Source organism: Vespa mandarinia, chromosome 2 (genome assembly GCF_050613455.1).
Source record: "Vespa mandarinia isolate Hongniang chromosome 2, ASM5061345v1, whole genome shotgun sequence".
Taxonomy (NCBI): domain Eukaryota; kingdom Metazoa; phylum Arthropoda; class Insecta; order Hymenoptera; family Vespidae; genus Vespa; species Vespa mandarinia.
The window spans coordinates 14,032,094-14,059,332 of record NC_140811.1 but is presented as its reverse complement, the minus strand read 5'-3'; the positions used below and the strand labels follow the sequence as shown (position 1 = coordinate 14,059,332).

The following is a 27,239-nucleotide window of genomic DNA, read 5'->3' as shown; positions in this document are numbered from 1 at the left end:
ACAAACTGACTTTATCGATAATCGATATCTAAAATGGGATAACAGATACAGTACCTCACAAAAGTATTTAAATAACTTTCAAAATTATAACATATTGTTTAGAGACATTATTATGAGAAAAGTTGGCGAGCACTTTCAAGGGATCCTTTTTACGTGTGTATGAACTAATGATAAACAAAGATTTAGGACGGTAGTTAAATGTAATTGTCATCAATCGACTATGTTAATTGTGCATAATGTTATTAACGATGCGCGATACTTTTTGTTCCTAATTTAATGTCAATAAAGCCAATGATTACGATACTGTGCGCGTATAATTGACTTTCGACAAATTTGCGTTTTGTATACCTAGCTATGTTTTAAAGCACTCTATTGGAACATACGCATATGCGATGACCATTCATATTTCTTAGATATTAATAGCGCTATTTATGACATTTTTCTTTATAGCATTATCATCAGCAGTAGCAGCACCAGCGTACCACAAATTCGTGCATATGTATAAAATAATTTTTACTCGACTTCGTCAATATTTTTATCCCAGAATTCGAAGACACACTTTCTAGCTAGCAATGCCTAATTGCATCGCAAATCGAAAGCGTAAAACGTTATCTCCAAAATTAACGCGTTAAAAAGACGGAATAAGTTTTTGTTTTTGTTCTTTCTTTTTTTTCCTTTTTTTCATTCTTTTCCTTTAGCATCCCAAAATATTATCATGTATCTGTATGGTAATTTTTACTTAAAAATCGAACGTTCGAAGAAAACGCGATGATCTTGAAGAGCAATCGTTAGTCACTATATATTCTACTGTTTAAAGAAGGCCCCATTCTCCTCCTTCAATCGTACTATATATATGTATGTGTGTGTATGTGTGTGTATATATATATATATATATATATATATATATAGTATATGAACAGAGCGCGCGTAGTACAAAAGGAGCTAATCGTATCGACTTGTTACAACGAGGTTTCCATGTTAAGGTTGGTACGTCTACCGTTCATCGATCTGCAATTCATCGAGTCTACCCTACCAGTGAAGCTTCTTCGTAAATTTGAATTACGACCATCCTTCGGATTGGTTCTTCGTTCTGTTAAGGATCTCGTCAGTGTGTTAGGTGAAACGTTATTTTCGACAGACCAGCCACTAGCTTCGTTTTCATGGTCATCTTCAACTGAAAAATGTTCTTCGACTGTGAGATTTCCTTCGGCCGAAGGTCGAAAGTCATTTTTTAAAACGATCGGTTGTGTTATCGATGTTGTTCGTCGATCGGTCGTAAAACCGTCGTAAGGAGGAAATGATACGCCATTTTTATAACCAGGCACATAGATATTTCCATTCATAGTCTCGTAATTCTCAGGTTCAACCAAGGGAAAAGAATAATCGGCGTCTACAGCAAAAGTACGACGCCGGTGGATCTTACGAACGTCTCTGTGACGTCGATGTATACCCTCTCGTTCGGTAAAAGATCGTCTAAGCTTAACCAACATAGGAACGTTAGAAATCTCCTCGTGATAGCTTTGATTTCTTGTTGGTACAACATTCTTGCCACCGAACGGGTCGTCCGGACAGACTTCTTGGATCGGGCTAGCGAAGATGAGAGTTCTGTGAAAGATAGAAACATCAAAAATAGTAATTAAAGAGGACGGAATATATAAGAGAGATTTGTTGATAAAAAAAAAGAAAAGTCTCAGTTGAATTTTTAAAAATTAAGGAAAAGAAAATGGTATTCGTAAAATTAACCTTGAATAATCATATTTTTGTTCCGTAGGTGATGACTTCTCTTTCCCAAAGGTAAAATTCTGTAGGTGTCCTTTATCTTTCGCTCGTGAACTCGACGCATTATTCAAGTATTCTCGTGACAAACACGTGTGAACCTTTTCTTCATTTGATCCAACAATTTCATTATTTCTTCTCCCACATTCCAAATGCGAGTTATTATATCGAAGTTCCTCGAAACTCCTATCCAACCTTACGGTTTCCCAATCTTCGATGTGCTCTAATTCTTGTGCGGTAGTCATCAAAGTGTATCGACGCTTGTTTTGCTTGAGAATCGATTTCAAACAGAAGTAGGTCCTCGAGACTGGTATTTGCCTACGAACTTCATCCGATCTTGGATTCACGGTCACTCTGCAACGCGATGTGTTCTGCTCCACAAATCTCTTTGGAATGGCACCTTTCGACTCAGCACTGTTTATCTCACGAGTCACATTATTATCTATAGATTTGTTTATTATTATAGACGAAACTTCATCATCGATCATTGTTTCAAAATTATCCCGAGGTCCATCCAATTTGACTCTCGAGAGATTATTTCGAGAATCTGTCGTTTCTTCTTCTAAAATATTTTCCAAACTTCTACAATTTATCTTGGAAGAACAAGCTCCTTCGTGACCTATTTCTGAACGCGATCGTAAGTTCGGCTCGGAAATATCTCGTTTCACTCTTCGCGATGGGCGAGTAACTTTGTCGGTCCTATCCATTGTTCTAGTGTTATTAACAGTAATCTCACCGAGATTATTTTTGTCCAAAACACTGGGACACGTGTAAGAACTTTGGTGACCGCACGAACAAGATACAAGTTCAAAGTCATTTGAAATATCGTTCTGACACATCGAACTGCTAGCGATAGACGTAGGATCCAAAGTTACGTAAGTAGAGTCTCGATCTTCCACATGATCCGAAAGATTTTGTTCCTGAACGACCTCCAAGTCGTTGGAAATTTTATGACAGAGACATTGGCACGTCGGTTTGATCTCCACTCTGAGTTCCTTTCTTTCTTCTTGAATCAATGGAAAAGTTCCGGCGACGTTCGATCCAAGTTCAGCTCGTTCGTAAAGCAATGCTTCGGAGTAACTAGGAACTATTCCCATATCGATCTCGGACTCTGTTCCTGGCTCTGCTTCGATCCGTCGATTTTCTGTGGTAGGTCGAGCTGCTGGTTCCATGAGGAGTGCTTCACTGTAACTTGGTGCCAACATGTAAGATCCTGGTTGACTCAATTGACTAGTGGAAGTACGTATTGGCTCGGCACCGATCGGTGTATCATAGTTCACTCCAAATAGTTTAGTCACCTAAAAACATCGGTAAATCTTATCCCTTCTTCCTAAAAATCTTTAGATATTGTAACTATTTACCTGATAGTCGGCGTATTGCGTATTGTACTCTATGATTACTCTCAAGGGCCAACTAAGAAGGAGAGCGCTAAGGCACCAATAAACGTAACGATTGGTGAACCAAGGTTTACCAAGGACGGCGACTAAAGTTGTGGGATTGAGATTACATCCAAGTTCCAAGCCTTCCCTCATCTCCATGTAGTCGTCTCTCAGTTCCTATCCAAACAAAAGTATAAGATAATTAATTCTTGGCACGAGTATATCCTTTGATCGACTACGAACTAACGTACTTGTTCAGCGAAGAACCTTGACCTGGCTTCCTCAAATTCCGTGGCGGATCTCATGTTTGAAAAGGCGAAGCCCTTGGTCAGCGCGATCTTCGTGATGGGTACTTTTGGATCGGGTATCAGTTCCTTGCTGATATCTTTCACCCCACAGTAATCGTAGTAATAGAAGGACGTGGCAGCGTGAGTATTCACCCTTTCGTAATAAACCTATCGTGACAAATTAAACGGCACGTTATCGTTTACTCTCTTTTTAAGAGACGCGCGTTTAGCGAATGACGATTAGGAGATATAGTAACAACGGATTAAAGTTGTTAAACGGTTTTTTTAAGCGGCTGTTCTTTTTTCTCGTTTGCATGCTACCCCTTTACCTGAGTCGTCGTATAATTGTCTCCGTTTCTATATCGGGTGATTTGCCGTTTCCTACGTACATAATGATAGGAAACGGCCTTCCACCAGATCGTCGGTTGGGCTAGCCTTAGTTGATTTAATTTCAAGAGTACACAGTCTTGACTCTCCGCGTGGGACAGATCGATTCTAATCGGGGAATGGTAACACTCCACCAGGTACACGAGATAAAGCATTCCCATAAAGGCAACCTACGATAAGGAAAGTAGCGAATTAATAATGCATATTACTACAATAGATATGATAGTCATATAAATATACATACTGGAATATATATATAACCATCGTCACATGGAGACACGTGCTTAGTACTTTTGATAAGGTACTTGGAGAAGTTGATTACAACCTACGAACACATTCCTTTAAGATAATACATCTGTTTATAGGAAGATTATATAAAAAAAAAAAAAAAAGAAAAAAGACTAATATTCTTTTCTTTGTAAAACGCACCTTGGTAACATTAGCGCACCTACACCACGTAACTGCCGCGAGACATCCATATATCAGTACGGAAAGTACTAAACACTTGCAATTGGGTTCCTTCTGCAACGCTCCGCAAAACGTTTGAGAAACGGGTTGCTGCTGTAAATAGAAAGAAAAACGATATAACTAGCAAAGTGCCTATTCTGTTACGATATGATCAAAACGTTTGAGAAACGGGTTGCTGCCGTAAATAGAAAGAAAAACGGTATAACTAGCGAAGTGCCTATTCTGTTACAATATGATCGATTTCGTTTTACAAGACGTAGATAATCGAGAACACGGATAACACAATCCTTATAAGGTAAATACATCGAGTAGTCATTATTCCTGAAAAGCTTCGAACTAACGATCGTTCGAAGAGATCGAATTTTATACTTTATCGTTCTTTATCGATTGAAAGACCTTAGATATTTTGTTCTATTACGACTTTAATTTTTTATTTTTTAAATAAAATTATTAATAAAATTAAAATCCATTGAAAGAAATATATTCTTATTGATTAATTGAGAAACATAAACATTTTTTATTTTTTAAGTAAAATTATTTTAATAGCATTTAAATCTGTAAAAAGAAAAATCTATTGAAGAAAATGATCGTTTCTAACTTACCTCTTCGTTTTCCCGATTCATCGTTGAATAACCGAAGTAATCTTCGAGTTGTACAATCGTTTTACATCAGTTTCCTGATCGTGACATATCACGCGATTATATCTTATGCCGGATTTGTCTTCTCTCGTTGCTCGTCCAAAGGTGGAGGGTCATCCCGTGGATCACGATAACCGACAAACTTTATAAGACGTCAGCTAGAAAACAGGACCAATACAGAGTGGTCTCTACAGGATGATATTTATAAGCCACCCACGCAAAAATATACTTTATCCTTTAGTTTAAGAAGAATGGGCGTGTTAAATGAACTGAAATATCATGTTTTACATTCACGAGTATTTAGATTTCAAAGTTTCACGATAAAATATTTTTATCGAATTATAGTTATTCCATTTAATTATTTATTAGATTAATTAATAAGAAATATAAGAGAAAAAGAGAGAGAGAGAGAGAGAGAGAGAGAAAAGAAGGAGACAATATCCCTGTTATTTAACATACAGTGAGTTCGATGCTATACATTTATATAAAGTAGTATTCGCAGGATCAAGATTTAGTGATATAGTTTCGGAGGTATCGCGATAAAAATATTCGTGCCAGTTAAAAAAAAAAAAAAAAAGAAAGAAGAAAGAAAAAAAGAAAGGAGAAAATAGAATAATTCAACATATATTTATATCTAGACTAAACAAAATTTGATCTATTTTTTCCTTATCTCATTAGAACTATAAATATCATACATTGGCCCTATTCTCTACACGGAAAGCGACGATTTCCTTTATTCGCAAATCAAATTTCTTCACTTACATTACATTTGATCTCATCGAACTACACAGATAAGACGCGGAACTTTCTCACGAACACAGGCCTCCCAAGTAAGACAAATAACTAGGATTCCCATCGGCCCGCCCATCTTCACTGAAAAGTACATATATATGTAATAGTAGCGCGCGCGTATTCTAAATTTCGATAGAACAAATTGATAATGTAACACAGCACTGTGTTCCAATGTAATCCATCGACGCTTCGGTATCTTTACGAAAAGCTTTTCTCCTTCGACTTGCCCAACATTCATTTGGATGAGCGAGGCCGTCGTACTCGAAAAATTGAAGGAAGCGAGAGAGAAAAAAAATTGAAAAAGAAATAGAAAGAGAGAGAGAGGGAGAGAGAGAGAGAGAGAGAGAGAGAGAAAGAGAGAGAGAAATTGAAGAAGAAAAAAAGACACAATGTCGATCGTAGGTATGCGAACATTTACCGAAATATCTTTCCGCTTCATGGCGTTGACCGTAATATAATCGTTTCGCATGACGAGACGAGAAAGGAGAGATTTTTTCTCTATGAGAATCTGCAATTCGAAATTTCTAAAGAATTCCTTATTTTTTTAACGTCCAGCTCTCCACTGGACGCTCCATGGGACGCAACGCCACGGGACGCACCAAGGGACACACCAAAGGATGCAGAAACGCGCGGAAGGTTTCGCGACAACTGCACGCGTCCCTCTCCTGCCCTAGCGACCTTACGCCCGCGAGAGACGACAGCCGCCGCGCCGGCGTCGACGTCTGGCTCGGGGTCGGCGTCGACCCTCTTTCTCTATTCTCTCTTTCTCTCTCTCTCTTTCTCTCTCTCTCTCTCTATTCTCTCTCTCTCTCTCTCTCTCTCTCTCTCTCTCTCTCTCCCTCTCTCCCTCTCTTTCTCTTTTCCTCTCTCTGTCTCTCTCTCTCTTTCTCTCTCTCTCTTTCTCTTTTCCTCTCTCTGTCTCTCTCTCTCTTTCTCTCTCTCTCTTTCTCTCTCTCTTTCTCTCTATCTCTCTCTCTCTTTCTCTTTTCCTCTCTCTTTCTCTCTCTCTCTCTCTTCCTCTTTTCCTCTCTTTCTCTCTCTCCATCCGCACCCTCCAAATCATCCCTGTGCCATCGACAGTGACGCAGAAGACCCTCTTCGATAACGGAATTCTTCATTTCAACTTCTAGACAATTCAGCAGTTCCAACTTCGATTATTAAAAAATTACCGACTATGTGCAAAAAATACAGATTGTTCCTTAAAAATGTATGATTATCGAGAATAGAAAAAGGTCTTACAATTAGATTTACACATTCTCAATGGTTCTTGAATTATCTTTTCTATTTTAAAATGGTTATTCCAGTAACAAAAAGATTATTTATTTGTATGAAAGAAAGATATAATAATACAGGGTATGCTGTTTAATATTTATGATGTTCGTATTAATATTTCTTTTCCTTGTTTTTTTTTTTTCAACAGTCGAGAATAACTACTTCGAAAGTACAAACATTATCTTAAAAAAGAACACTTGACAAAGTTTATCCGATCGTATTTCCCTCGTCTTCCCTTTTAATACGTCTCTGCGTATCCTGGCTCGAAAGGGAAAGAAAAGGGAACTCGTCCGTAGGATCTTTTATACATAGTTTTTTCTCCTTTGTTTTATGGAACTTCGTGCTGTCGACCCTTGTGTTTCTTTCTCCTTTTCTCTCTCTCTCTCTCTCTCTCTCTCTCTCTCTCTCTCTCTCTGCTCTCACCCTCCGTTGAACTCGTCCCTGTAGCATCCGATGGGATGCTGGGAACACTCTAAGATTCTTCGAGTGAATTCTTCTGAACTATGTGAACTAGAAAATTGACGATATTTGCCTAGAAACTTTTTCTTTTCTTCATTGAATACTCTTTCGAAGAAAATCAAGCAGCATGTCCATATAAAGCATGCACAAAATCGATATCGTAAAATTGTCTAATAAATTAAATAAGGTTTCATGAGAGAGAAAGGTCTAACGTAACTTTGATTTTTTGGTGAGTCGATCTTCTCTAAGCTTAATAACATTCTGTTATCGATCGGTCAGTAGAATGCTTTATCACGTCAAGCGTAGACCCTCAATGATTATCGTCCTGTGAAATATTAGACAGCTACTGATCGATGTTTCGATGATACTTCGCCGATCCGTACTAGATAAAATTTCTGATTCGACCAAATAGTTGGATTAATATCTAGGAAAACAAATATATTCGTAAATATAGTATCACATTAATTCTAACAATTTCGATCCCAATTGTTAATTATAACAACTTATAGACTTTTGAATAGATCAATCAAAGGGAATAAAATATTAAGAAAATAATATAATTAATCTTTTAAATGGCATAAGCGTATTAACATGCTTATATTAATTAAAATAATCGATCAAATGTAATATAGTCCATAATATGGAACTGTGTAATGAAGCATATCATACAAAAGAAAACTTTAAAATTAGTCATTGCTTTCGTATATTTTATTTTAAATTAATAATAACATTTATTTTCAATTATTATTGAGCTTTTTATCTATGACCTAGCGAATTATGCCGAGATAATATTATACACCATTAAAGGGTTAATTTTTTTTTTTCATAAAATTGCCAAGAAATAAATGCATTTGTTTGATTTTATAAACAAATCTATATATATATATATATATATATATATATATATATATATACATATATATATATGAGTGTAATTTATATCAAAAAAGATGTTAATCAATATATTGTATGTAAAACATTTTGTATCTTCTCTTACAGCAAATATGACTATAACAGTGGAAAATAAAAATAAGTTTTGGCGCCGTCTCTATTTATTGATTGCAATTTGAGATAATAGTATCCAAGTCTTGCGTAGATGTATCCTTGAACTTTCTAATAAATCTGATTTAGGATCGTTTCGTTTATTCGTTTTCATTGATTGATCGATCTTATCTGGTTGAAATCTATTGAAACCATATGTAAATCTACAATAGAAAAAAAAATGCATAAAGATCTGAGTAATCTATTTGACATATTTACAAAAAATAAATTCTTAACGATGAACGATATCACCGTTCTTATATCGATTGGTTAGGGTATTCCGTAGATAAGCAAAAGAGCGTTTGTGTCGAGCGCGTTACTAAATAACCACGTAACCATCGCACACTTCCTTTGCTTAATCGTACGCGCGTAATCGCGCGTCATTGCGGAAATTTATGTCTGCGCGACTACACTAACAATATGAAGGTCATTGAATATATCGTGGTCTTTCATATCGTTTATATGTATAATAACAGATATTACCATTTGATTATTTGATCCGTTGCAAATAAAAACAATGCAAAATCATATTAAAAAGAATGCACACAAAAAAAATTATATATAATGAACAATAATTTAAATTATACGAAGAAAAGGAAATATAATTTATAATGCGAAGTTTTCATTACAAAGCACATCTTATTACATACACAAAATCGATTATATGAAATTTAAAAATGTTATTATGACAAAAAAAATGATGCGTTGATAATGATACATCATTTCCATTGTAAAGAAAAAAAAAAAATACATCTATGAGTCCATCTAATATCGACACAAGGAGACACAATTTTACTTTTTGGACGATGTCCAAAACCGCATTCCATCTATAGCCCGAATTCTTTATCGGTGAACGTCGTCAATTGATTTTAAGGAAACGTATATATACCTTCAGTATCGAATCTTTGCTATGTAATGAATGCATATTATTAACTGAAGGTTGAAACTAAAATAAATGTTAAACAATTTAAATTTATTATAAAATATGAACTGATTCGAAACTAATCTTGAAATGTTCAGATAAATTAATAAAAATGACTCGCAACTTCAAAATATGAATTTTGAAATATGAATCAATATATAATCAATAAAATCATAGATTTTAACAGAAAATGTTTCTTTCGTATGTTTGAAGTTTCTCGATCAACGACAATTGACAAAGAAACACTATTGATTGAATCGTGTTATGTAAAAAAACGATGTATCCTCTTTCTTTGTTAAATGATTTTAATTAAAACCAGCAGTCAGTTCTATCCTATTAAGGCAGGAGTTAACGGTCAAAAGCTTATTTGCATTTCGAAACGATGAAACTAATACAATTAGATTGAACATTTTTCCACGACCTTCCTCTCCTTTCTTTATCGATTTTTTAAATCATTGAATATAGCCAAAAATAAATACATAGATATTTTATGTATTTGAAAGTTAATGTATGATATTTGAAATCGTAAACAAAAGAAATTTACTACAAAAAAGAAATGATAACGAATTGTATTTTAATAAATAATATTTGAAGACGAAGATCTAGAGAACTTTTATATGTATGTATTTATATATATACACAAATACACATTATATTTATATGTACATATCAATCTGTCTCCATTTCTGTTCTGTCTTTGTTTTTGTCTCTACTCTGCCCTCTCACTCATTCTCTCTCTCTCTCTCTCTCTCTCTCTTTCTCTCTCCCTCTCTGTTATGTATGTATGTATAGGAGCACATGCTATATTTTGAGTGTTCCAAATACACACATATATAGGATGTCCCAAAATTATTAATTGATCTTTGAGTAGATGAAAGAAGGTAAAATTTTAAGACAAAAGTTTCTCTGTCATTTTTCTCATCTATTCATTATGTTATTTAACAATTAAAACGACCAATCCCATACGCGCAATACGCAGCATTATTTGATCAAATTGAACACATGATTCAAAGATCGAAAAAAAGAGGAGTATACGAAATAAAATCTATATATATATATATATATATATATATATATATATATAATATATAAAATATATACAAATAAAAAAAATATATATATATTCTCTTATTCAATAAACGATGAAAACTTAAATTAGTATAATTATTTTTTAATTTTAACAAAAAAATTATTTTTATTCTAATATTAAAATTATAAAATTAAAGGTATATCAGTATAACAATATGAAAATATAAAAAACTGTTGTATAATGGAATAATTATAATAAAGAAATCATGAAAATTGATTAGATAATGTTGTTTCCTTAAGCAAAATATTGACCAATCATAGACGAGAAAAATCATTTCTTAGAAGTACGGATATAGAGCAACTGTTTCACTATCTTGGTATATCATACATTAATGACATTTCTATGTATTCGAAAGTAGAGTTACTAGACTGAATCGTACAAAGAAAAATTATTAATAATGGATGTGAAAAAGATACATGAATTTATGGAATTGGTTGGACGTCTGAAGGTATTAATCACTTATAATTAAAGTTAGTTAAATACATGTGTGCCATTTAAAGTATGTGGACATTGACGTTTTTCACGTGTTTACTAAACCCAAATGTCTTTGTTTGAGTTGTCTGCGCGAGTCAAAATGATATATTTTCTCAACTTATAATTTTATTATGTAATAGTAATATCCAATAATGTTATTATGTAATAATATATTAACTTTTAATAATTACTTTCTTTTTTCTTTTAAATTTTCAGCATATGAAAAGAACTGGATGGGTGTTAAGAAACATTCCTGATCCTGAAACAATAGCAGGACATATGTACAGGATGGCTATTCTTTCTTTATTAGCAGATAGTGAAGATAATTTAGATAAAAACAAGTAAGAAATGAATTTCTTTTTATTTTTGCAAAACTAGCATTATTCCCTGTTTTAGCATAATCCATTTAATGTATTATTTGAAAGATTGACTAATAGAAAGTTGTAATATTATTTTTAGAATTATGCAAATGACTCTAATTCATGATTTAGCTGAATGTATTGTTGGGGATATAACACCCATTTGTGGTATTTCTCCTGAGGAAAAACATAGACGAGAAGATGCTGCAATGGAAGAAATTTGTCAACTCTTAGGCGATAAAGGTCCAATTATATTACAAATGTTTCGTGTAAGCTATTATTTTTTACATCTTATTCGTCCTGATATATTTTAAAAGAATTCTATTAATTAAATAAAATAGTATAAAAATATTGATTTATGTTTTTATATGATTATATATGTATATTTTTTATTTTTTTATATATAGGAATATGAAAAGCAAGAGTCTCCAGAAGCTCAATATGTGAAAGATTTGGACAGACTGGATTTAATTATGCAAGCATATGAATATGAGAAACGAGACAATATCCCTGGTAAATTACAAGAGTTTTTTTCATCATCTCTAGATAAAATTAAACATCCATTCATCAACAAAGTTGCTGCTGAAATTAATATTGAAAGAAATACTTTATTTTCTAATTTAAATAAAACAGAATGACAACAGATTAAAATATGAATTTAATTTTTAAATACATAGATTTAATACATCAGATAAGATCTTGTTTTACAGTTTTATTTATTTAGAAACTGTACATTTTACTAATTTATACAAATGTTACGTAACAATATACGTAATTATTATTATGTTCAGTTATATAATATGTAAACATACACAATAGTATATACTAAAAGCATACACAAAAGAACGTAATAAAAATTAAAGAGCAGAAGTAAAAATAATAGTGTTTACTATTATTATGTTACTTAAATATTAAACGTTAATATTATACAAAGAAGTAGAATTGCAATTTGATAAATCAGGATTGTTTTATTTATAAAAATAATTTATAGTGATATAAATTATATCAACTTTTGATTTAACCACATATTGCTTTGTGGTTGTATATATTGATATTGCTGTTAATACACACACAACTAGATGGAATAATTTGTATACTATACGTGTAAAATTTGTATATTTATCACTTGATAAGCGATTAAAAAAAATGAAACCAGGAAATAGTATTATAAATTTATGCCTTAATACAATGACAAATAAAATATATATTTGTACATAAATTACAAGAAGTATTTCTATTAATATACAATTGTCATTGAGCATATCAATATAGAATACTTAAGCTTCAATATTTAAATATTTCATCCTAATGGATAAAGAAACAGGAATGAATTATTAAAATAGTTCCTATTAAAATAGTGGCAATTATTAAGTGAATAATATGCGTTTTCTTATCAAGAATGGAGTTAGGCCACTTTCAAAATTAACAATCAGATTCATTATAAAATTTGAAGGTGCCCAAGTTCATTCAATATAATTTAAGATGCTTCAAATTGAAAAAAACAATACTAAATTTATTTTACATATCTTTAAAACACTTCGAAAACATAATTTATGCGATTCAAAACATTTTTTAACTACATAACGTAGAAAATTGCAAACATAAATTTATTACAAAACAATTTACTACTCATCTAGATTTTGTGTGAAAGGGATTTGAAGAAATCATGATGTTACGGTGGTATATATCGTAATAGGTCAATTATGTCCTTGAATTTTGCTGTTGTAATTTGTCTGATATTTTTATACAGTGGTGTCAATACAATATTTTCGAACTTTCTTGGTCTACCCCGACGTGGTAATAAATTCAGGACTTTAAAATTTTCATTTTTATTCATTGGTGTCTTATAGAAAATTTTATACGGTTTATTTCTGACAAAATACATCCAACATTTTTAACCAGTTTATTGATTCTCCATCAGAATTCTTTACCCTTTTAAAAATTGCGTCTTCTAATAATTTTGTTAATACAAAATCTTGTCTCATTTCATTTACAATAAAGTTATTACCTTTCCGACACTTTTTAATAATCTTGTAATAATCTTAGAGAACAAACAGTAAATTATTTTTTTTTTTAATGCAATTTCTACCACGCTCAAATCTCTATCATTTGGTAAAAACGAATGTCCTGATATTAAAAATTTGTGATCTATAATTTCTACATTATTTTTCGAAGTTTGGGCAATTTTTAACCACATTAAAACTACTTTAATGTTTCTATTTTGCCCGGCGCACATGTCACTGTAAGCTATAATGTGTCTTTCTATAATGTTTTTTTTTTCTTTTTTTTAAGACGAATATTGTTTTATAATTTTGTTTCTTATTCGATTTTTTTTTAAATCATTAGTTACTATTTCTTATAAGTATAAATGGTGTTAGGCCACTTTCAAACTACACGGTTCAATTATTGAACTGAATCTGAAAACTTGTGTCAAGAATTTGTCAAGAATTATCGTATTTATTCGGAATATAAGCAATTTGAAATGCTTTACTGATAAATAACATGAAGTTGTACATGTAATTATAGCAACCGGAAAAAATTGATAAATGGAGTTAGGCCACTTTCAAAATAAACGGCTTAAATATTTAAATTAAAAATATTCTATTTGTAAAAAAACGAAGAAAAAAATGTTTCGCACGAAAGACGATAGAAGTCGCTGATTGAATATCAAAAGAATATTGATTTTCTATATAAGAAACTAACGTATGGAATGACAAATTTCTGTACAAATTTAATTACTTTCCCAAAAATTAATTTCAATAATACTATCAATATTAAAATTAGTATATCATTTTTATCAATTTATAAAGTAGTATGAACAAATATTACATATCGTGTCTACAGATTAGTATTTAAAGGCAAGCTCGAAGTAATTCGCGTCAGTTGCTTTGATGAAAGTGTTCGCAAACACATCATTTCGTGCAGTATAATTTCTTCTTCATCTTTCGTTATATTTAGTTAAAATCTCCGAACAATTATTGTTTCATGATATTTATATAATTTTCTTTAACACTGTAATCAATATGACAAAAGAAATTGATTGGACATCAGCCGATAATATTTTCAAAACATTTGATTTAAACAAAGACAGTATAATCGATGAAAAAAAATTTTTTCTTTTATGCAAGGAACTTTACGATGAAAAAGAAGTCAATGAAAATGAATGGAGAGTTAAAGAAATGTTCAAGATATTTAGCTTGAATGATCAGAAAGGATTAGAAATATCAAAATGGATAAGGTATCGTATAATTTTATGTGATATAATTTTATGTATATAATCTATTTTATGTGATATAATCGCTAAAATATTTATCTATATTTATCAAATTTTTTGAAATCTGTTTTCGATATATTATATTTAATTTTAAACTTTTAAAAGTTAAAAACTTTTCATTATAAACGATGACTATAATTACTATTATCGCTTTTTATATTCCACCGGTAATTAGGAATTTTACATTGATTATAATTTTAATTGTACTTATTTAATAATACTTGAATAATAGATCAATAATTAATATGACATGACAAAGTATTAAATTTTATGTTTTGTCTGTGGTTAAATATACGTTTGGATTTGATTTATATGTCTGCTCATGTTCTGAGTCAGCGAACGATAAACATAACAAACGAGTAGCATAACGAAAGGATTTGCTCTATTTTGTGCTTTATTTAATTTTTTTTCACGGCAGCATGTTAATCAATAATATTCTTTATATGTAGATATATATATTTTACGTAGAAATAAATTGGGAATGAAATATTGTAATGATAATGTCGAAGAAATATTCACTAAACATATTCAAAGTTTGACGCACTATTAATAAAAAATTTGGCGCGAAATATAAACGATTTCAAATTTGTTAAAAAAAAAAACGAAAGATGTAAGAAATAATTTTTCTGAAGGTCAATACAAAATTATTTCTCATTCAACCGTGTCTATTATTATTATAATATATATAAATATATATATATATATATATGTATATGTAACTATTGCACTTATATAATCGTTCTACTCTTAATAGATGCTTTACAAAATGGATTAAAAAAAAACCTGTAAATGTATTAATAGTAGTCGATGTACAAAACGACTTTATTGATGGAAATTTAGCATTACCTAATCGAACGGGTTACGAAGTAATAAAACCAATTAATCGTTTGTTGAAACAAGCTCGTTGGGACCAAGTTATTTATTCATTCGATTGGCATCCTGAGAACCACATTAGTTTTTACGACAATCTTGCTAAACGAAAACTTCATCCGTCATCTAAAGTATGTATATCTCAAATTTTAACATTTATAATAGGTACCTAAATACCCAATATTGACGTAACTCTAATTATACTAACGTAACTTTACTTAACATGACGTAACTCTTTTCATTGTTATGTAATAGGTGCACGTATCCATTAATCAACGTCAGTAAAAAAGAATAGTTTTTTTTATTTGTAGATTACAAAAGAAAAAGCTAAGCCATTTAATACCGTTACTTTTTTAAAACCGCACATAGAACAAATACTTTGGCCAAAACATTGTGTAATGAACTCATGGGGCGCAAAATTAAATAATGATCTATATATATTACCAAACTCTATACAAGTATGTACAATAAAGTTTCCATTAATACTATTTACTCTTGAAAACATCTATAGTTATTCTTGTTATATATACATTGTATTCTATTTAAGATATATAAGGGCCAAGATCCAGATAGCGATGCTTACTCGATTTTCACAAAAGAAAATCAGGAAATAATTTTATCGAAAATCAAAGCCACAGATTTGTACATTTGTGGATTGGCCTCAGACGTTTGCGTGAAAGAAACATGTCTCGAGGGATTGAAACTGGGCTATAATGTCATTATGATCGAGGATAGCTGCCGCGGTATCGATAAGAACAAAACAGAAGAAGCTAAAAAATTAATTATGGAAAACGGTGGTTTGGTGACAAATAGTAATCACGTTTTGTCTCTTGTAAACGAAGGAAAACGAAGTTTGATTCTTGATCATCACGCTTCGAACAAGCCTTCTGTAAAAACTTGTATTTCCATTGATGACAAAAACGCATTAGTGAACTAATCTGTTCTTCATAATCATAGATAGAAACGATGTTAATTCTAACGAAACGGTTCTTTTAATCTTAGCTCTTGTCATATTCTTTAAATCAAGTATTAGTAGTTTAATAATTTTTCAAAGTATTCTTCCAAAATAAATCCATTTTTTTTTTAAATAAATATTTTTTATTAAATAATAGCTATATATATATGTAATGGCAGCAGATTTACTGACAGAAAATGGAGGCGATATATTTTTAATTTAATACTTGATATAATAATTTACATAATTTTTATTTTATAATTTTTATTTCTGTATTTGCGGTAATCAAATTCTGACTTCATCAATTACATAAAGAGTTAAATCTAAAAATTTTAGAACCCCATTAAAAAAACATTTTAGAACTCTTGAAGACTAAATTCACCAATGTCTATATCTTTCAGGATATCTAAATTAAATGAATAAAATGTTATTAAAAACTTAATGCATGGAATTCAAACGCATTCGTAACGATATTGTATACCGATTAACGAAATTGAATACACGACACACGATATATAAAAAAGAAATTTTTGGAAATCGAATGTGTATTGTATTTCATATAAATAATAAAACAATTCTAGAGGAATCTTTGGACTCAATTGACAGTATCGGATAACATTCGTGCTGTTCTCTCAATTTTATTCGCTGACTCGTCGTCTGTGGTCAATTCGCAAATGAATTTCTGTCTTGACGCACATTCTTCACCCTTATAAGAATAAATCTTTGAAGATAGATCGTAGGACAATTTTAGACACCTAAAATATTTACGTTGAAAAACAAGAAATTGAACAGAATGAAATATAAAGAATTATGATTGTTAATAACCTGCCGTTTCCAACGACAGCTTGTTTTGTATCATTATGAATAGGTCTGGCACTTCCGGCCCAGATCCATAAAAGGCCAGGGTTCAAACCACCTGTCCAAAAGTTTTTGCCTTTGAGCTTCGCATTTCCTTGGAGATACGAAATTACATCCTGATTTTCAACAATGGTTTCGAATTCGACCAAATGACCTCCCATACCTCGGCAAAGACTGGCGGATGACTTCCAATCGTATTCACGATCACTGAAATAATAGCAATACTGACCGATGCTCGTGTAGTTCGATGGGCAGGAATCTATAAGATTTTTATTATCAATAAAAATGTAAAAAGAAGATTTGTTTACTAAAGACATAACTATCTTATTTACCTTTGTTAGCGGTAGATCCAGAAATAACATAATACAAAAGTTCTTCAGCTCTCCTGAGACGTTTTTCTACGTAATCCACTCTGTATACAAGTTTCTCAATTGCACCTGAAAATAAAAATATTAACTAGAGTTTCTGTAAAATGATCCAAAGGAAATGTCCATATAAGATTATTATCATTACCGAGTAAGTAAATGTCTGTCTCAGAAACGTCTCTCTTATTCTGTGTTCCCTTGGTCGATACTGTTAATACTTTGTCATTTAATTTCATTACCTTCGATATTCTTGACATGCCAGGATTCGCGGCAGTGACAATCCAATCTTCTAAAATTTCGCTCCAAGGTCCTATTCTACGACTTTCAGGTATATTCGTGTCGTTTGTTGATTTCGTAAAAGAAGATTCAGCTAACAATAGTTGTACAAAATACAAAATTAACAAAAGCTCGTGATAATTAATTATAATAAATTATTTTGTACCATTCCTTAATCTCTTATAGAGTGAGATAAATTATCGAAGTAAAATAAATTTCCTCTTTGATAATGTACCCGAAATTTCTATGATGATTACTGCCGATGTCATCAATAAAATCGATAGAAATGTACGTAAGTATTTTGATTGCCTCATGATAGTACTGCAATTTGATAAGAAAAATAAATTAATTATAAAATAAAAATAAAATGAAAAAAATTTTTTATTTATATATCTATAAGCAGAAAATAAACATACTGCGTCATAATTAATCACACTCTTAGACACTGATAATGATTGGAATTTTCCGCTTTCTCCGCGTATGTCTGTTGCATACCTTAGAAGCACAATGGTGATGAATAAAATAAATATTCCAATAGATTTTTACAATTTACAAGATTACAATTTATATGTACATAACTTACAAAACTTTTAATTTTATCAAAACGATATTCTCTCAAATAAGAATATTAATACTTCCGCATTAATCCATTCAAAATGTTGTCTTCTCTACACGTGAATGTTCAACGTACGACTGACGATAAACGATCCGAAAGGATGATCAGCCGAAGACTTCTCTGGGTCACTTTCTCCCCTCCTCGAAAAACAAGTCACTTTCTTTTACAAGTTCGTTTATAATGTCATTCTATACGATTGCTCCTATGAGAAAAGATACTCTCAAGGAAAATAAAAGAAATCAATCGATCGATGCGCGTTATAATGAACGTTAGATGTATATGTAATTCTTCAATGATTAATTCATTTTTTTCATAAAGTTTATTATCATTTTTCGAAAGATTATAACAACGATATTTAATGACATAATCTTTCATTTATATCTTCAAACTTATGCGTTAAATTGATCTTTATGATGCACCAAAGAATCTTAAACGAAGATTAATGATCATTGGTAACTCGACACTTTCTACTTAGAAGTATTTACTTCGATATTTACAAACATGTTTTTATAATAATATATATATATTATATAATTATAATATATATATGTATATCTATAATATATATATATATATATATATATATATATTATATATATACATACACATATACATATCCGCAATATCCGAAATTTTTTCGAACTACGGATTGGTCCCTTTATTTCGGCTCGATCATGATATCGCAAAATCCGGGTCTACCTCCTGAATAAGTGATCGTCCGCAAAGATCGACCTACTGACCTCGATGATCGTCTCGATTACGTAGAGTTGAAAACCATTTGTGTTAATATGTATGCTTCAGTATCTAATCGTATGAATAAACAAGAATATAGATAAAGCGATACGTGATCGTACAATGAATTACCCGACCGTAGGATGAATTGTTATTATTAATCAAAGATATTGATTACAATTTATCCAATATTAATTCCAATTTATACGAATTAAAATCAATATCTTCGATTCTGATATAATAATATTATTGTCTTTCGCAATCGAAGAAAAAAAAAATACGTTTTTCCTATTCAAATAAGTTGTAATGATATTAACAATAACACACACTTTTTTTCAATGCGAAGTGTAGAAAAAGCAATATCGTATCTCGAATTCAATTTCAAAAATAAACGGTAAGATTTAGACGTTCGGTCTCAGTTTTAGTGCTTCCTGGCCTGGTTTCTGCTCTTACGTCGATACTTTCCACAGTCTGCAATAAAATATTATATATTCAGTTTTGTCCAATAATAAATATTTGATCTATATATTTCATCATTTTGACATGATTCGGTTGTCCATCTTGATACTAAGGAAATATTTGAACTTACCCTATCGTCGTCGTCCCAGGAAAGTTTCTTAACTCTCGGAGACATAGATCCTACTGGCCAGACAGTCATCAGAGAGTCCGGTGGGTCACCGGAGCAAGTGGATGAATCGTGGGAAGTTGCATCGAGATTGCTCCTTGCACTCAAGTCATTCATGTTTTGAACAAGACCGCCGATATTTGGAATGTTTGAGGTTGCTGATAAGGCAGGTGGATTCGGGGCTGGTGCGATCTTATGCCTAGCATAGAGAGGTAGCTGTCTAGCCGATGCGACACCTGCACCCAATAATATTTAGTAGTGAACTAATGAAGTTCCCAGTGCACTCAACCCTTCTTTCTTTTACATTCAATCGATTTTTGTTATAGTACGACATCGAATGAATATAATCAGTATTTTACATATTATTATATTGTATTATACAAGTTTATCGATGATCAATATAACAAAAGAAAAAAAGTGTTTTTACTATGAACAATTTCAATTCGAATTTTTACTTATCTTTTCCTAAACTTTATCGCAAAAAGTTTCCTCGTCTTGGCCGACATTCGTTTGATATTCGATGATTAATGGAAGACAAAAATATAACACGAATCAAAGCCAATAATATCTAAGCCGATTTTCATCGATCGTCGAGAAGAAAGGATTGAGACTCGTAACGTGGCTTCTTCCGGACATACTTGAGCTAGCTCGTACGAATCGCCGTTCGAAACGGTGCGAAGAGCGCATCGTACCGTCATGAATTACTCGTGACGGGAACATACTTTTGATCGTGGCGGCGTAGGCTCGCTCGTTCAATTCTCCGAAACCAGGTGCGTCGAGATCGGTGACGGTCTCGTTAACGTTACTTCCACTCTCATTCGTGGTAGAACGCTTCCTGTAGCTGTTCTCTGAAGTATCTTGAAGAGCACTGGCTCCTAATACTTGTGGCGTTGGACTTAAAGCTGATGGCACCGGCGATTTCTCGCGATATCCGGTTCCAACGGAACTTACAGATCCACCACTTTTGCTCCCTTTGCTGCCAAGCATTTTTAGAATTTTATTATTAGCCTATCCATGATAATATTTCCTTTTTTTATACTATCTACATTTTTAGTTTACTTACTGTTTATATATGTAAAGAATAAGAATAAGTATAACAACTCCAAGTAGTCCTAAAACAGCTCCAAAAACTGCTACTAAAAGAACACTGCTTCCCAACCAAGCAGGTGCAGCCCTTGCTGCTACGGGTAAGGAGGCACCGTTCGGTATATGAACTATTACAGGTACCATGCTCGATCTAAAATGGAAATGTTTATCATCCAAGAAATGATTATATCTCAGAAAGCAATTTTAAATCTAAACTAAATATGTACCTTGGAGGACGTCCTGAATCCGAAACAACTGCTACTAAACGAGCCATTGAACCATTTATGGTATTCACAGATCTTAAAATCAACTCACCATTGTCATGTATTTCAAATGACCTAAAATTTCATATATTATTATAATAGAAATGAATTGTTACTTAATTCATTTAGCGATAATTTTTTTCGCTGAAAAAATAAATCTTATATGTAAATAAGTATTGTAATTTAAAAATAAAATACCTTGCATCTGGACCTCTTAAAGACAATCGAATCATATCGTCTCTGTCGCCATCCGCGGCTTCCAATCTTCCTAAAAATTCATATGTAGTCGATATTCTTTTCAAAATAATACATAAAATACAAAAATAATTGGCTTATAAAACATTTGTTATATACAATGTTAACTGTGAATACAACTTACCGACAATAGATCCTTCTTTTAAAGAACGAGCATGGAATTCATATCTGGGATGTCGAAATCGTGGTTCCCATTCATTCACATCCTCAATCGATACATTGACTCTGGATGTATCGTTCTATATGAAATAATTAAAATAAATATCGGTAATAAAAATAAACAAGTTTTTAAAAGAAGTTGAAATAAACGTACAAAGTAACCATCAGTAACTTGAACTAGAAAACTATGTTGAGTTCTTTTCTCATAATCAAGAGTACCCTTCAAAATTAATTCGCCAGAAGGAGTTACGGAGAACCTTTCCAAGTCTTCAACTGCTCCAACAAGCCAAAATCTTAATAGCTAAAACATTGACAACAATCTTCTTTTACACGAAAATACATATTTAAACACATTGCATTATAATGAATACTTACAGAATCAGCTCTATTGACGCTCATAGTTAGAATAACGCTACCAGGCGGTGTATTCTCCGGAATTTTTATTTGATAATCTTTTAGCGTGAACTTCGTAGGTACTCGGCCACCTAATTGAAACATATTGTGTCAATAATCAAGTCAATTATTTTTAATAATTTAAAAAAAAATATGTGATGATTATATACGTAATATGTCAACCGTAAATACCTTAATTCAAATTCAAATTATTCGCAATTACAATTAATAGTATGACAAAGTCATTATAGTAATGATTTACCTGCAGTAGGACCTGTTCCATAAGTATCCTCTCGAGATACAACGATAGTCGCCAATGCATATCTATCAGGATTGTCTATCTGAGTAGCCTAAGAATCCAATGACAAAATTAGAAACCGTATCTTATAAAACAGGATACGATACAGACATTTGTTAATTTTTTTATGTCTTTTTAAGGAGAAAAAAATACATTAAGGATTTATAAAAAGATGGCAAGATAACTCACTTTAACGACGATCGTAGCAGGCGACAAGAGTTCATTTTCTTGCAACGATCGTATAATAACTATTTCGGCAGTGTCAGGATTTAAAAGAAGAAAAGGTAAAATTCCTCCTTGAATGGTATATCTAACAGGAGCATTTATACCAACGTCTTGATCAACAGCCTTTATCGATGCTGGCTCCACTTTCAAAACTGTTCTCTATATGATAAAATATCTATTTATTAATTTGCCTATTCCTCTTTCAAAACTATGTAGAAGTATCACTAGATTTTATCGGCATTTACCGTTTTAATTTGCGAAGGAAGTTTGACTTTGTACTGATCATTGAGAAACGAAGGATTTTGATCATCGGCATCGATGACGTTCACGTATAACGTCGTGGTCGAGGATCGTGGAGGATTACCTTGATCCTACAAAAGAAAATGAAATAATATAATTCATCATCTGACATTTACTAATATTTGATAAAAATATCAGTAAACTTACTTGTGCTCGAATATCAATGGAGAAATTTGTAAGAGCTTCGTAATCCAAAGGTTTTCTTAATACTAACGTGCCTTCTAACGCATTCACAAAAACGAAATATTCCTACATAAAAATTGAAGATACGTCAACAACTGATGTCTAAAAGAATACGAATAGACAAAGAACAATAATGCTATTTACCGAATGAGGTCCCGGTAAAACGGCATATTGCACGGTAGAATAAGGCCCTGGTTGATCTGCATCCACTGCTCGGACACCCTGCAATACTCTTGTGCCAACGACCGTGACCTGAAAATCAAACGGATGTATGACGTTTATGCGCATTGAGTTTATTGCACTTTAATTAGATGCTTGTTCATTGAAACGAAATTAAACAACATAGAGAGCAAATCTAGATATCATGGTCTTTTCTTCTATAACGATCATATCAAAGGACAATGAACCTATTAAAACAGAAAATAAAAAAATCCGATGTTCCTCTTACCTCAGAAATATTCAATACGTAAGGAGCGTTCACGAATTGAGGCGCATTATCATTGGCATCAGTCACGCGAATATTAACTGGTATCACGAAACCCTAGAAGAAAGATAGAATACGGTAAACAATGTTAGCATTAATTTCTCGATCGATCTTTCCGAGGTAAGATAATACTAACGGGATCTAAAGTACGTTTTCTTTCGCAAATAACGTTAACGTAAACGCTGGCAGGTCCATCAACACCTTCTTTATCCAGTGGTCTAGTTAATGTTAAATTTTTCGAATAAGGTGAAAACTCGACAGGACTATCAAGTTCTTGAAGTCTCAACTTAATGTCTCCGTGTGGTCCTGGATCTCCCAAGACACCAAGAACGCCGACGATATCGCCAACTGCGTGATCCTCGTTGACAAAGAGATGAGCCGCCGTTGCACCGTTTTCCAAAAAACATCTCGTATCTCGGATCACTATTCAACGTCAAATGTATCACACGATCATGAAAGAAAGATAAGATAAAAGAATAAAGAAAAATATGGGTCATGGAAGGCCTTAAGTGTAGAACAACAATATGGATCAGAGTGCAATCGAAGAATTTGCAATTTTAATTCATGATCGACCTATTGTGTACTTTTGAGATTTTACACAGCGATCGCTTACATACCAAAGAATTTTCTCACGATAGAATATATGTATACGTAGGGCTAGCGTCAGTGTCATTTATGGTTTCCGGCTTTCCATCGAATTAATACCGGTTTTCGACAGTACTTGTGACACAAAAACTTTGACCTATATATTTCGGCTTAACAAAAGTCATATCCGTGACAATTTTACATCGAATTTAAAGAAGTAAACATTTTTCGTACAACTACATATTCCCTATTTATCAATCTAAAATTATATTTAAAAATAAAATAGATAAATATTCAATAATATAACAAATAAAAATTTCTCGAGGGAACATTTGAATAGATAAGTGAAAGAATGGGCGGTGCCGTCCTCGAGCATTGGTGCATTCAAGCACCCAAGCATGGCTAGATATTTCATGAAATTTTTTATATCAAACTACTTGATGAAATCGAGACAACACTGAGTGTAACGTTAGATGTCCTTTTTCATCGAATTTCGCTTGGTACCGCGCATGCCGGATGTCTCTCGGCTTTCACAACGTCCTGCTTGAACCAACGCATATCTATGGATTCGTACAGATATATATACGTTCAATTCTTTTTATATCATACAGTAAATGAAACACGATAAATTCATAGCAGAATTTTCGTTAAAGAAAAAGAAAATACAGAAAAAAAGAAGATTCGTTCAGAGAACATATCTATTTCTTTTTTAATAGCAAATAAACAAAATGAATTTTTTCAATTATTAATAATAAACAAATTAGATTTTTTAAAATACACGATATGTGCATAGTTATCGTATTCTTATTCCGTATTCTGGTACCGTATATTCTTATCGAACAAACTGTTAGCAAGTCTTTCGCAGTAGCGTTCGTGTTTGAACGACGCAAAAACGATGTAAGCGAATCGCGGATGGACGAACGCGCCATTTACGTGGGCACCTTTTGCTTGCGCCTGTATATGTACGCAAGTATGGTGAAGTTACATACGAACGAAGGTATGCGGGAGGGTAGATATACGCGCTTCCCTGGAGCGGAGTTCCGGCTAATCGTAAGGCAAACTCGGTTCGTTTGTAAACTCTACTAGGCTCTGCTTCGAGACCTTCGACTAACTTTTGCTTTTCTAAGCTTTCTCGAGACTCTTCAAGCTTCTTTTCTTTCCTCGAGCAAAGTATTATTTCGTACGAAAGGAAAAAAAGAACTATTCAGTTCACTCACATTGTCCGGCAATAAATTGGAGCATGCAGGAAAGAAGAGGCACGATCTTTTGTAAGCTGGTCCCCATAGCGACTCAATGTCATAATCCACCGGCTCGGATCTTGCCTGATGCATCTGTAACGAGAGAGCTTGTTTTACATCGATGACCACGGAACAGTAGAAAGAACCGAGCGATCCTATCGAACTATGCCGAATATGCTAAGAAGAATGAACGAAATGCGAACGATACTTAAACGTATCTTTCGAATTATGCTCTCTCGTTAAAAGGAAACGAAAGAGGGCTCTTCGCATTCTATCTATATATGTACGTTCTCATCGAATGCGAAATCGATGATGCGTATTAATTGATGTAACATGGTCGAATTATTCGTTAAAATAGAGTTCGAATAAACATGGTGCGACGAACTTGGATTGATGCGGGGGGGAGACCGTTCATAACGTGTGGTTAGAAAGCATGCAGAGAAACTCCTTTATTACGTGGTTATGTAGGACTCTTGGCATCATCGAAGTGCAGAACCGGCAGCAACTTCCTACAGAAGACGTTTCTAAATTCGTAGTCGCGAGTAGTGCCTACAACGAGCAGAGTACTCCATCCCCTTCGACCTTCCTCTTCGCTTTTCCTTTCGATCTTGCGCTACATCTTTGTTAGGCTATCCATTCGAAAGTATTATACTTGTCGCGTATTGAAATTAATCGATCGAATTTTTAATGTAATTTAAATTTTAACAAGTAAAATAAATTCATTGTCGGTGACTGAATGAAGTAATTAAAAAAAGAAAAATAAAGAAATTAATTCTGAAATCAAAATTCATTACTGGGCTGATATAGCTCACTGGGACACCGTACTGTTAATTCGTGCACCGTAAACCCAAACATATCATGAGCAACCTCCGTGAAGCAACTTCCGTAAATATTCAGGTACTCTAAAATCCTTTCTCGTTTCTATCAAATGAACAAGCCCATTGATCATTAAATTAAAATGTATACTTAAAAGAAGGATAAACGAATTTATGAACAAATACAAATGAAACCGGTAACATTTACACTCACCACGAACGCCGTTTATCTCCGGAACCGTATTAGCCATCAATCATAGAACTCTGAGGTAACTCAAGTAAGAACAAAATAAATAGGACCTAATAATCCACCTGTTTTCTACGATGCACCTGTCCTTTGTCTCACACATACACACACATATATAGCTAGGATCACTTTCCTTGCAAATTTGTTCGTTCTTTTTTCCTAAAAAAAAATCTAGAAAAATTGATCACGATAAATAATAGACGATGAAAATGATCGATCGATAAAATAGATAAGATATTGTATTGTCTTCTTCAAATCACGCACTATTCGATCGAAGGAACGATAACGTAAGATATTCCTCGTAAACGAAACAGCAGGCTCGCACTTTGATTCGGTACTACGAAAGACGAGTAGTGGACAAAGCGATGGCTCTCGGAAAGTTGGATCTCCTCAATTCGGCCGGAAGTGGGGGTCCGGCCAAACCACAACCAAGCGAACAGGTGTTCGCCTTCGCTCAAAAAGAAGCGAGGGGTGCGTACGTGCGTGAGTGAGTGAGTGAGTGAGTGAGTATGTGCGTGCGCGCACCAGCCAACCAGCTAGCCAGCCAGCTAGCCAGTCAAAGAGCGGAGTAGTCGCGTGCGACAGTGCGTAACGTACCGCCCCTCTTCTTCATCCCCATTGAATTCCCCCTTTCAAGAGCTTTCCTATCCATAGTACACTGCACACGGTCTTTCCTTCGATGTAACGCTCAATTATTTCACGTGATTCGTTTCTTTGAAGCTACTCGCGTTTTAAGTTTTAACAATCCTACTGGGTTTATGCAATTTAATCGAAATAAAAGAATACTTCTTAA

At 32.9% G+C, this 27,239-nt stretch overlaps 5 protein-coding genes across 12 annotated transcripts; 2 read left to right on the top strand and 3 right to left on the bottom strand.

The window, feature by feature from the left end:
- Window positions 1-946: 946 nt before the first annotated feature.
- LOC118441343 (uncharacterized) lies at window positions 947-6,362 on the bottom strand. Its single transcript, XM_035865594.2, has 9 exons — window positions 6,146-6,362; window positions 4,900-5,093; window positions 4,259-4,390; window positions 4,074-4,154; window positions 3,772-3,999; window positions 3,407-3,610; window positions 3,138-3,332; window positions 1,744-3,074; window positions 947-1,605 (listed from the first exon to the last, which is right to left on the bottom strand). Exons 2-9 carry the CDS (start codon window positions 4,918-4,920, stop codon window positions 960-962), a joined length of 2,838 nt encoding a protein of 945 aa, XP_035721487.2. The 5' UTR covers window positions 4,921-5,093; window positions 6,146-6,362; the 3' UTR covers window positions 947-959.
- Window positions 6,363-10,806: 4,444 nt separating this feature from the next.
- Window positions 10,807-12,504, top strand: LOC118442588 (5'-deoxynucleotidase HDDC2). 2 transcript variants are annotated; one of them, XM_035868418.2, is made up of 4 exons: window positions 10,807-10,959; window positions 11,202-11,326; window positions 11,445-11,613; window positions 11,752-12,504. In XM_035868418.2, exons 1-4 carry the CDS (start codon window positions 10,909-10,911, stop codon window positions 11,980-11,982), a joined length of 576 nt encoding a protein of 191 aa, XP_035724311.1. In that variant the 5' UTR covers window positions 10,807-10,908; the 3' UTR covers window positions 11,983-12,504. The 2 variants fall into 2 exon arrangements, with proteins under 2 accessions (XP_035724311.1, XP_085520785.1); XM_085664659.1 differs by lacking the exon at window positions 10,807-10,959 and adding an exon at window positions 10,981-11,118.
- Window positions 12,505-14,131: 1,627 nt separating this feature from the next.
- LOC118441662 (uncharacterized) lies at window positions 14,132-16,682 on the top strand. Its single transcript, XM_035866360.2, has 4 exons — window positions 14,132-14,582; window positions 15,373-15,619; window positions 15,800-15,946; window positions 16,036-16,682. The coding sequence occupies exons 1-4, from the start codon at window positions 14,368-14,370 to the stop codon at window positions 16,423-16,425; spliced, it is 999 nt and encodes a 332-aa protein (XP_035722253.1). The 5' UTR covers window positions 14,132-14,367; the 3' UTR covers window positions 16,426-16,682.
- A 204-nt stretch (window positions 16,683-16,886) lies between these two features.
- LOC118441666 (uncharacterized) lies at window positions 16,887-18,588 on the bottom strand. The gene is made up of 7 exons (XM_035866374.2): window positions 18,526-18,588; window positions 18,359-18,437; window positions 18,178-18,263; window positions 17,815-18,036; window positions 17,634-17,738; window positions 17,269-17,560; window positions 16,887-17,198 (listed from the first exon to the last, which is right to left on the bottom strand). Exons 2-7 carry the CDS (start codon window positions 18,364-18,366, stop codon window positions 17,039-17,041), a joined length of 873 nt encoding a protein of 290 aa, XP_035722267.2. The 5' UTR covers window positions 18,367-18,437; window positions 18,526-18,588; the 3' UTR covers window positions 16,887-17,038.
- On the bottom strand, window positions 18,583-26,984 carry Cad96Cb (protocadherin Fat 4-like Cad96Ca). Of its 7 annotated transcripts, none has more exons than XM_085664654.1 (20): window positions 26,414-26,982; window positions 25,841-26,305; window positions 25,364-25,477; window positions 23,698-23,984; window positions 23,526-23,618; window positions 23,222-23,329; window positions 23,042-23,143; window positions 22,840-22,965; window positions 22,559-22,753; window positions 22,334-22,421; window positions 22,054-22,163; window positions 21,833-21,979; window positions 21,644-21,758; window positions 21,463-21,532; window positions 21,229-21,339; window positions 20,979-21,152; window positions 20,554-20,891; window positions 19,880-20,151; window positions 19,164-19,761; window positions 18,606-18,698 (listed from the first exon to the last, which is right to left on the bottom strand). In XM_085664654.1, the coding sequence occupies exons 3-19, from the start codon at window positions 25,428-25,430 to the stop codon at window positions 19,672-19,674; spliced, it is 2,493 nt and encodes an 830-aa protein (XP_085520780.1). In that variant the 5' UTR covers window positions 25,431-25,477; window positions 25,841-26,305; window positions 26,414-26,982; the 3' UTR covers window positions 18,606-18,698; window positions 19,164-19,671. The 7 variants fall into 7 exon arrangements, with proteins under 7 accessions (XP_085520779.1, XP_085520780.1, XP_035722190.1 ...); XM_035866297.2 differs by lacking the exon at window positions 25,841-26,305 and having other exon boundaries at window positions 26,414-26,617; window positions 26,711-26,981; XM_085664653.1 differs by lacking the exon at window positions 25,841-26,305 and having other exon boundaries at window positions 18,583-18,698; window positions 19,620-19,761.
- Between the last annotated feature and the right edge of the window lie 255 nt (window positions 26,985-27,239).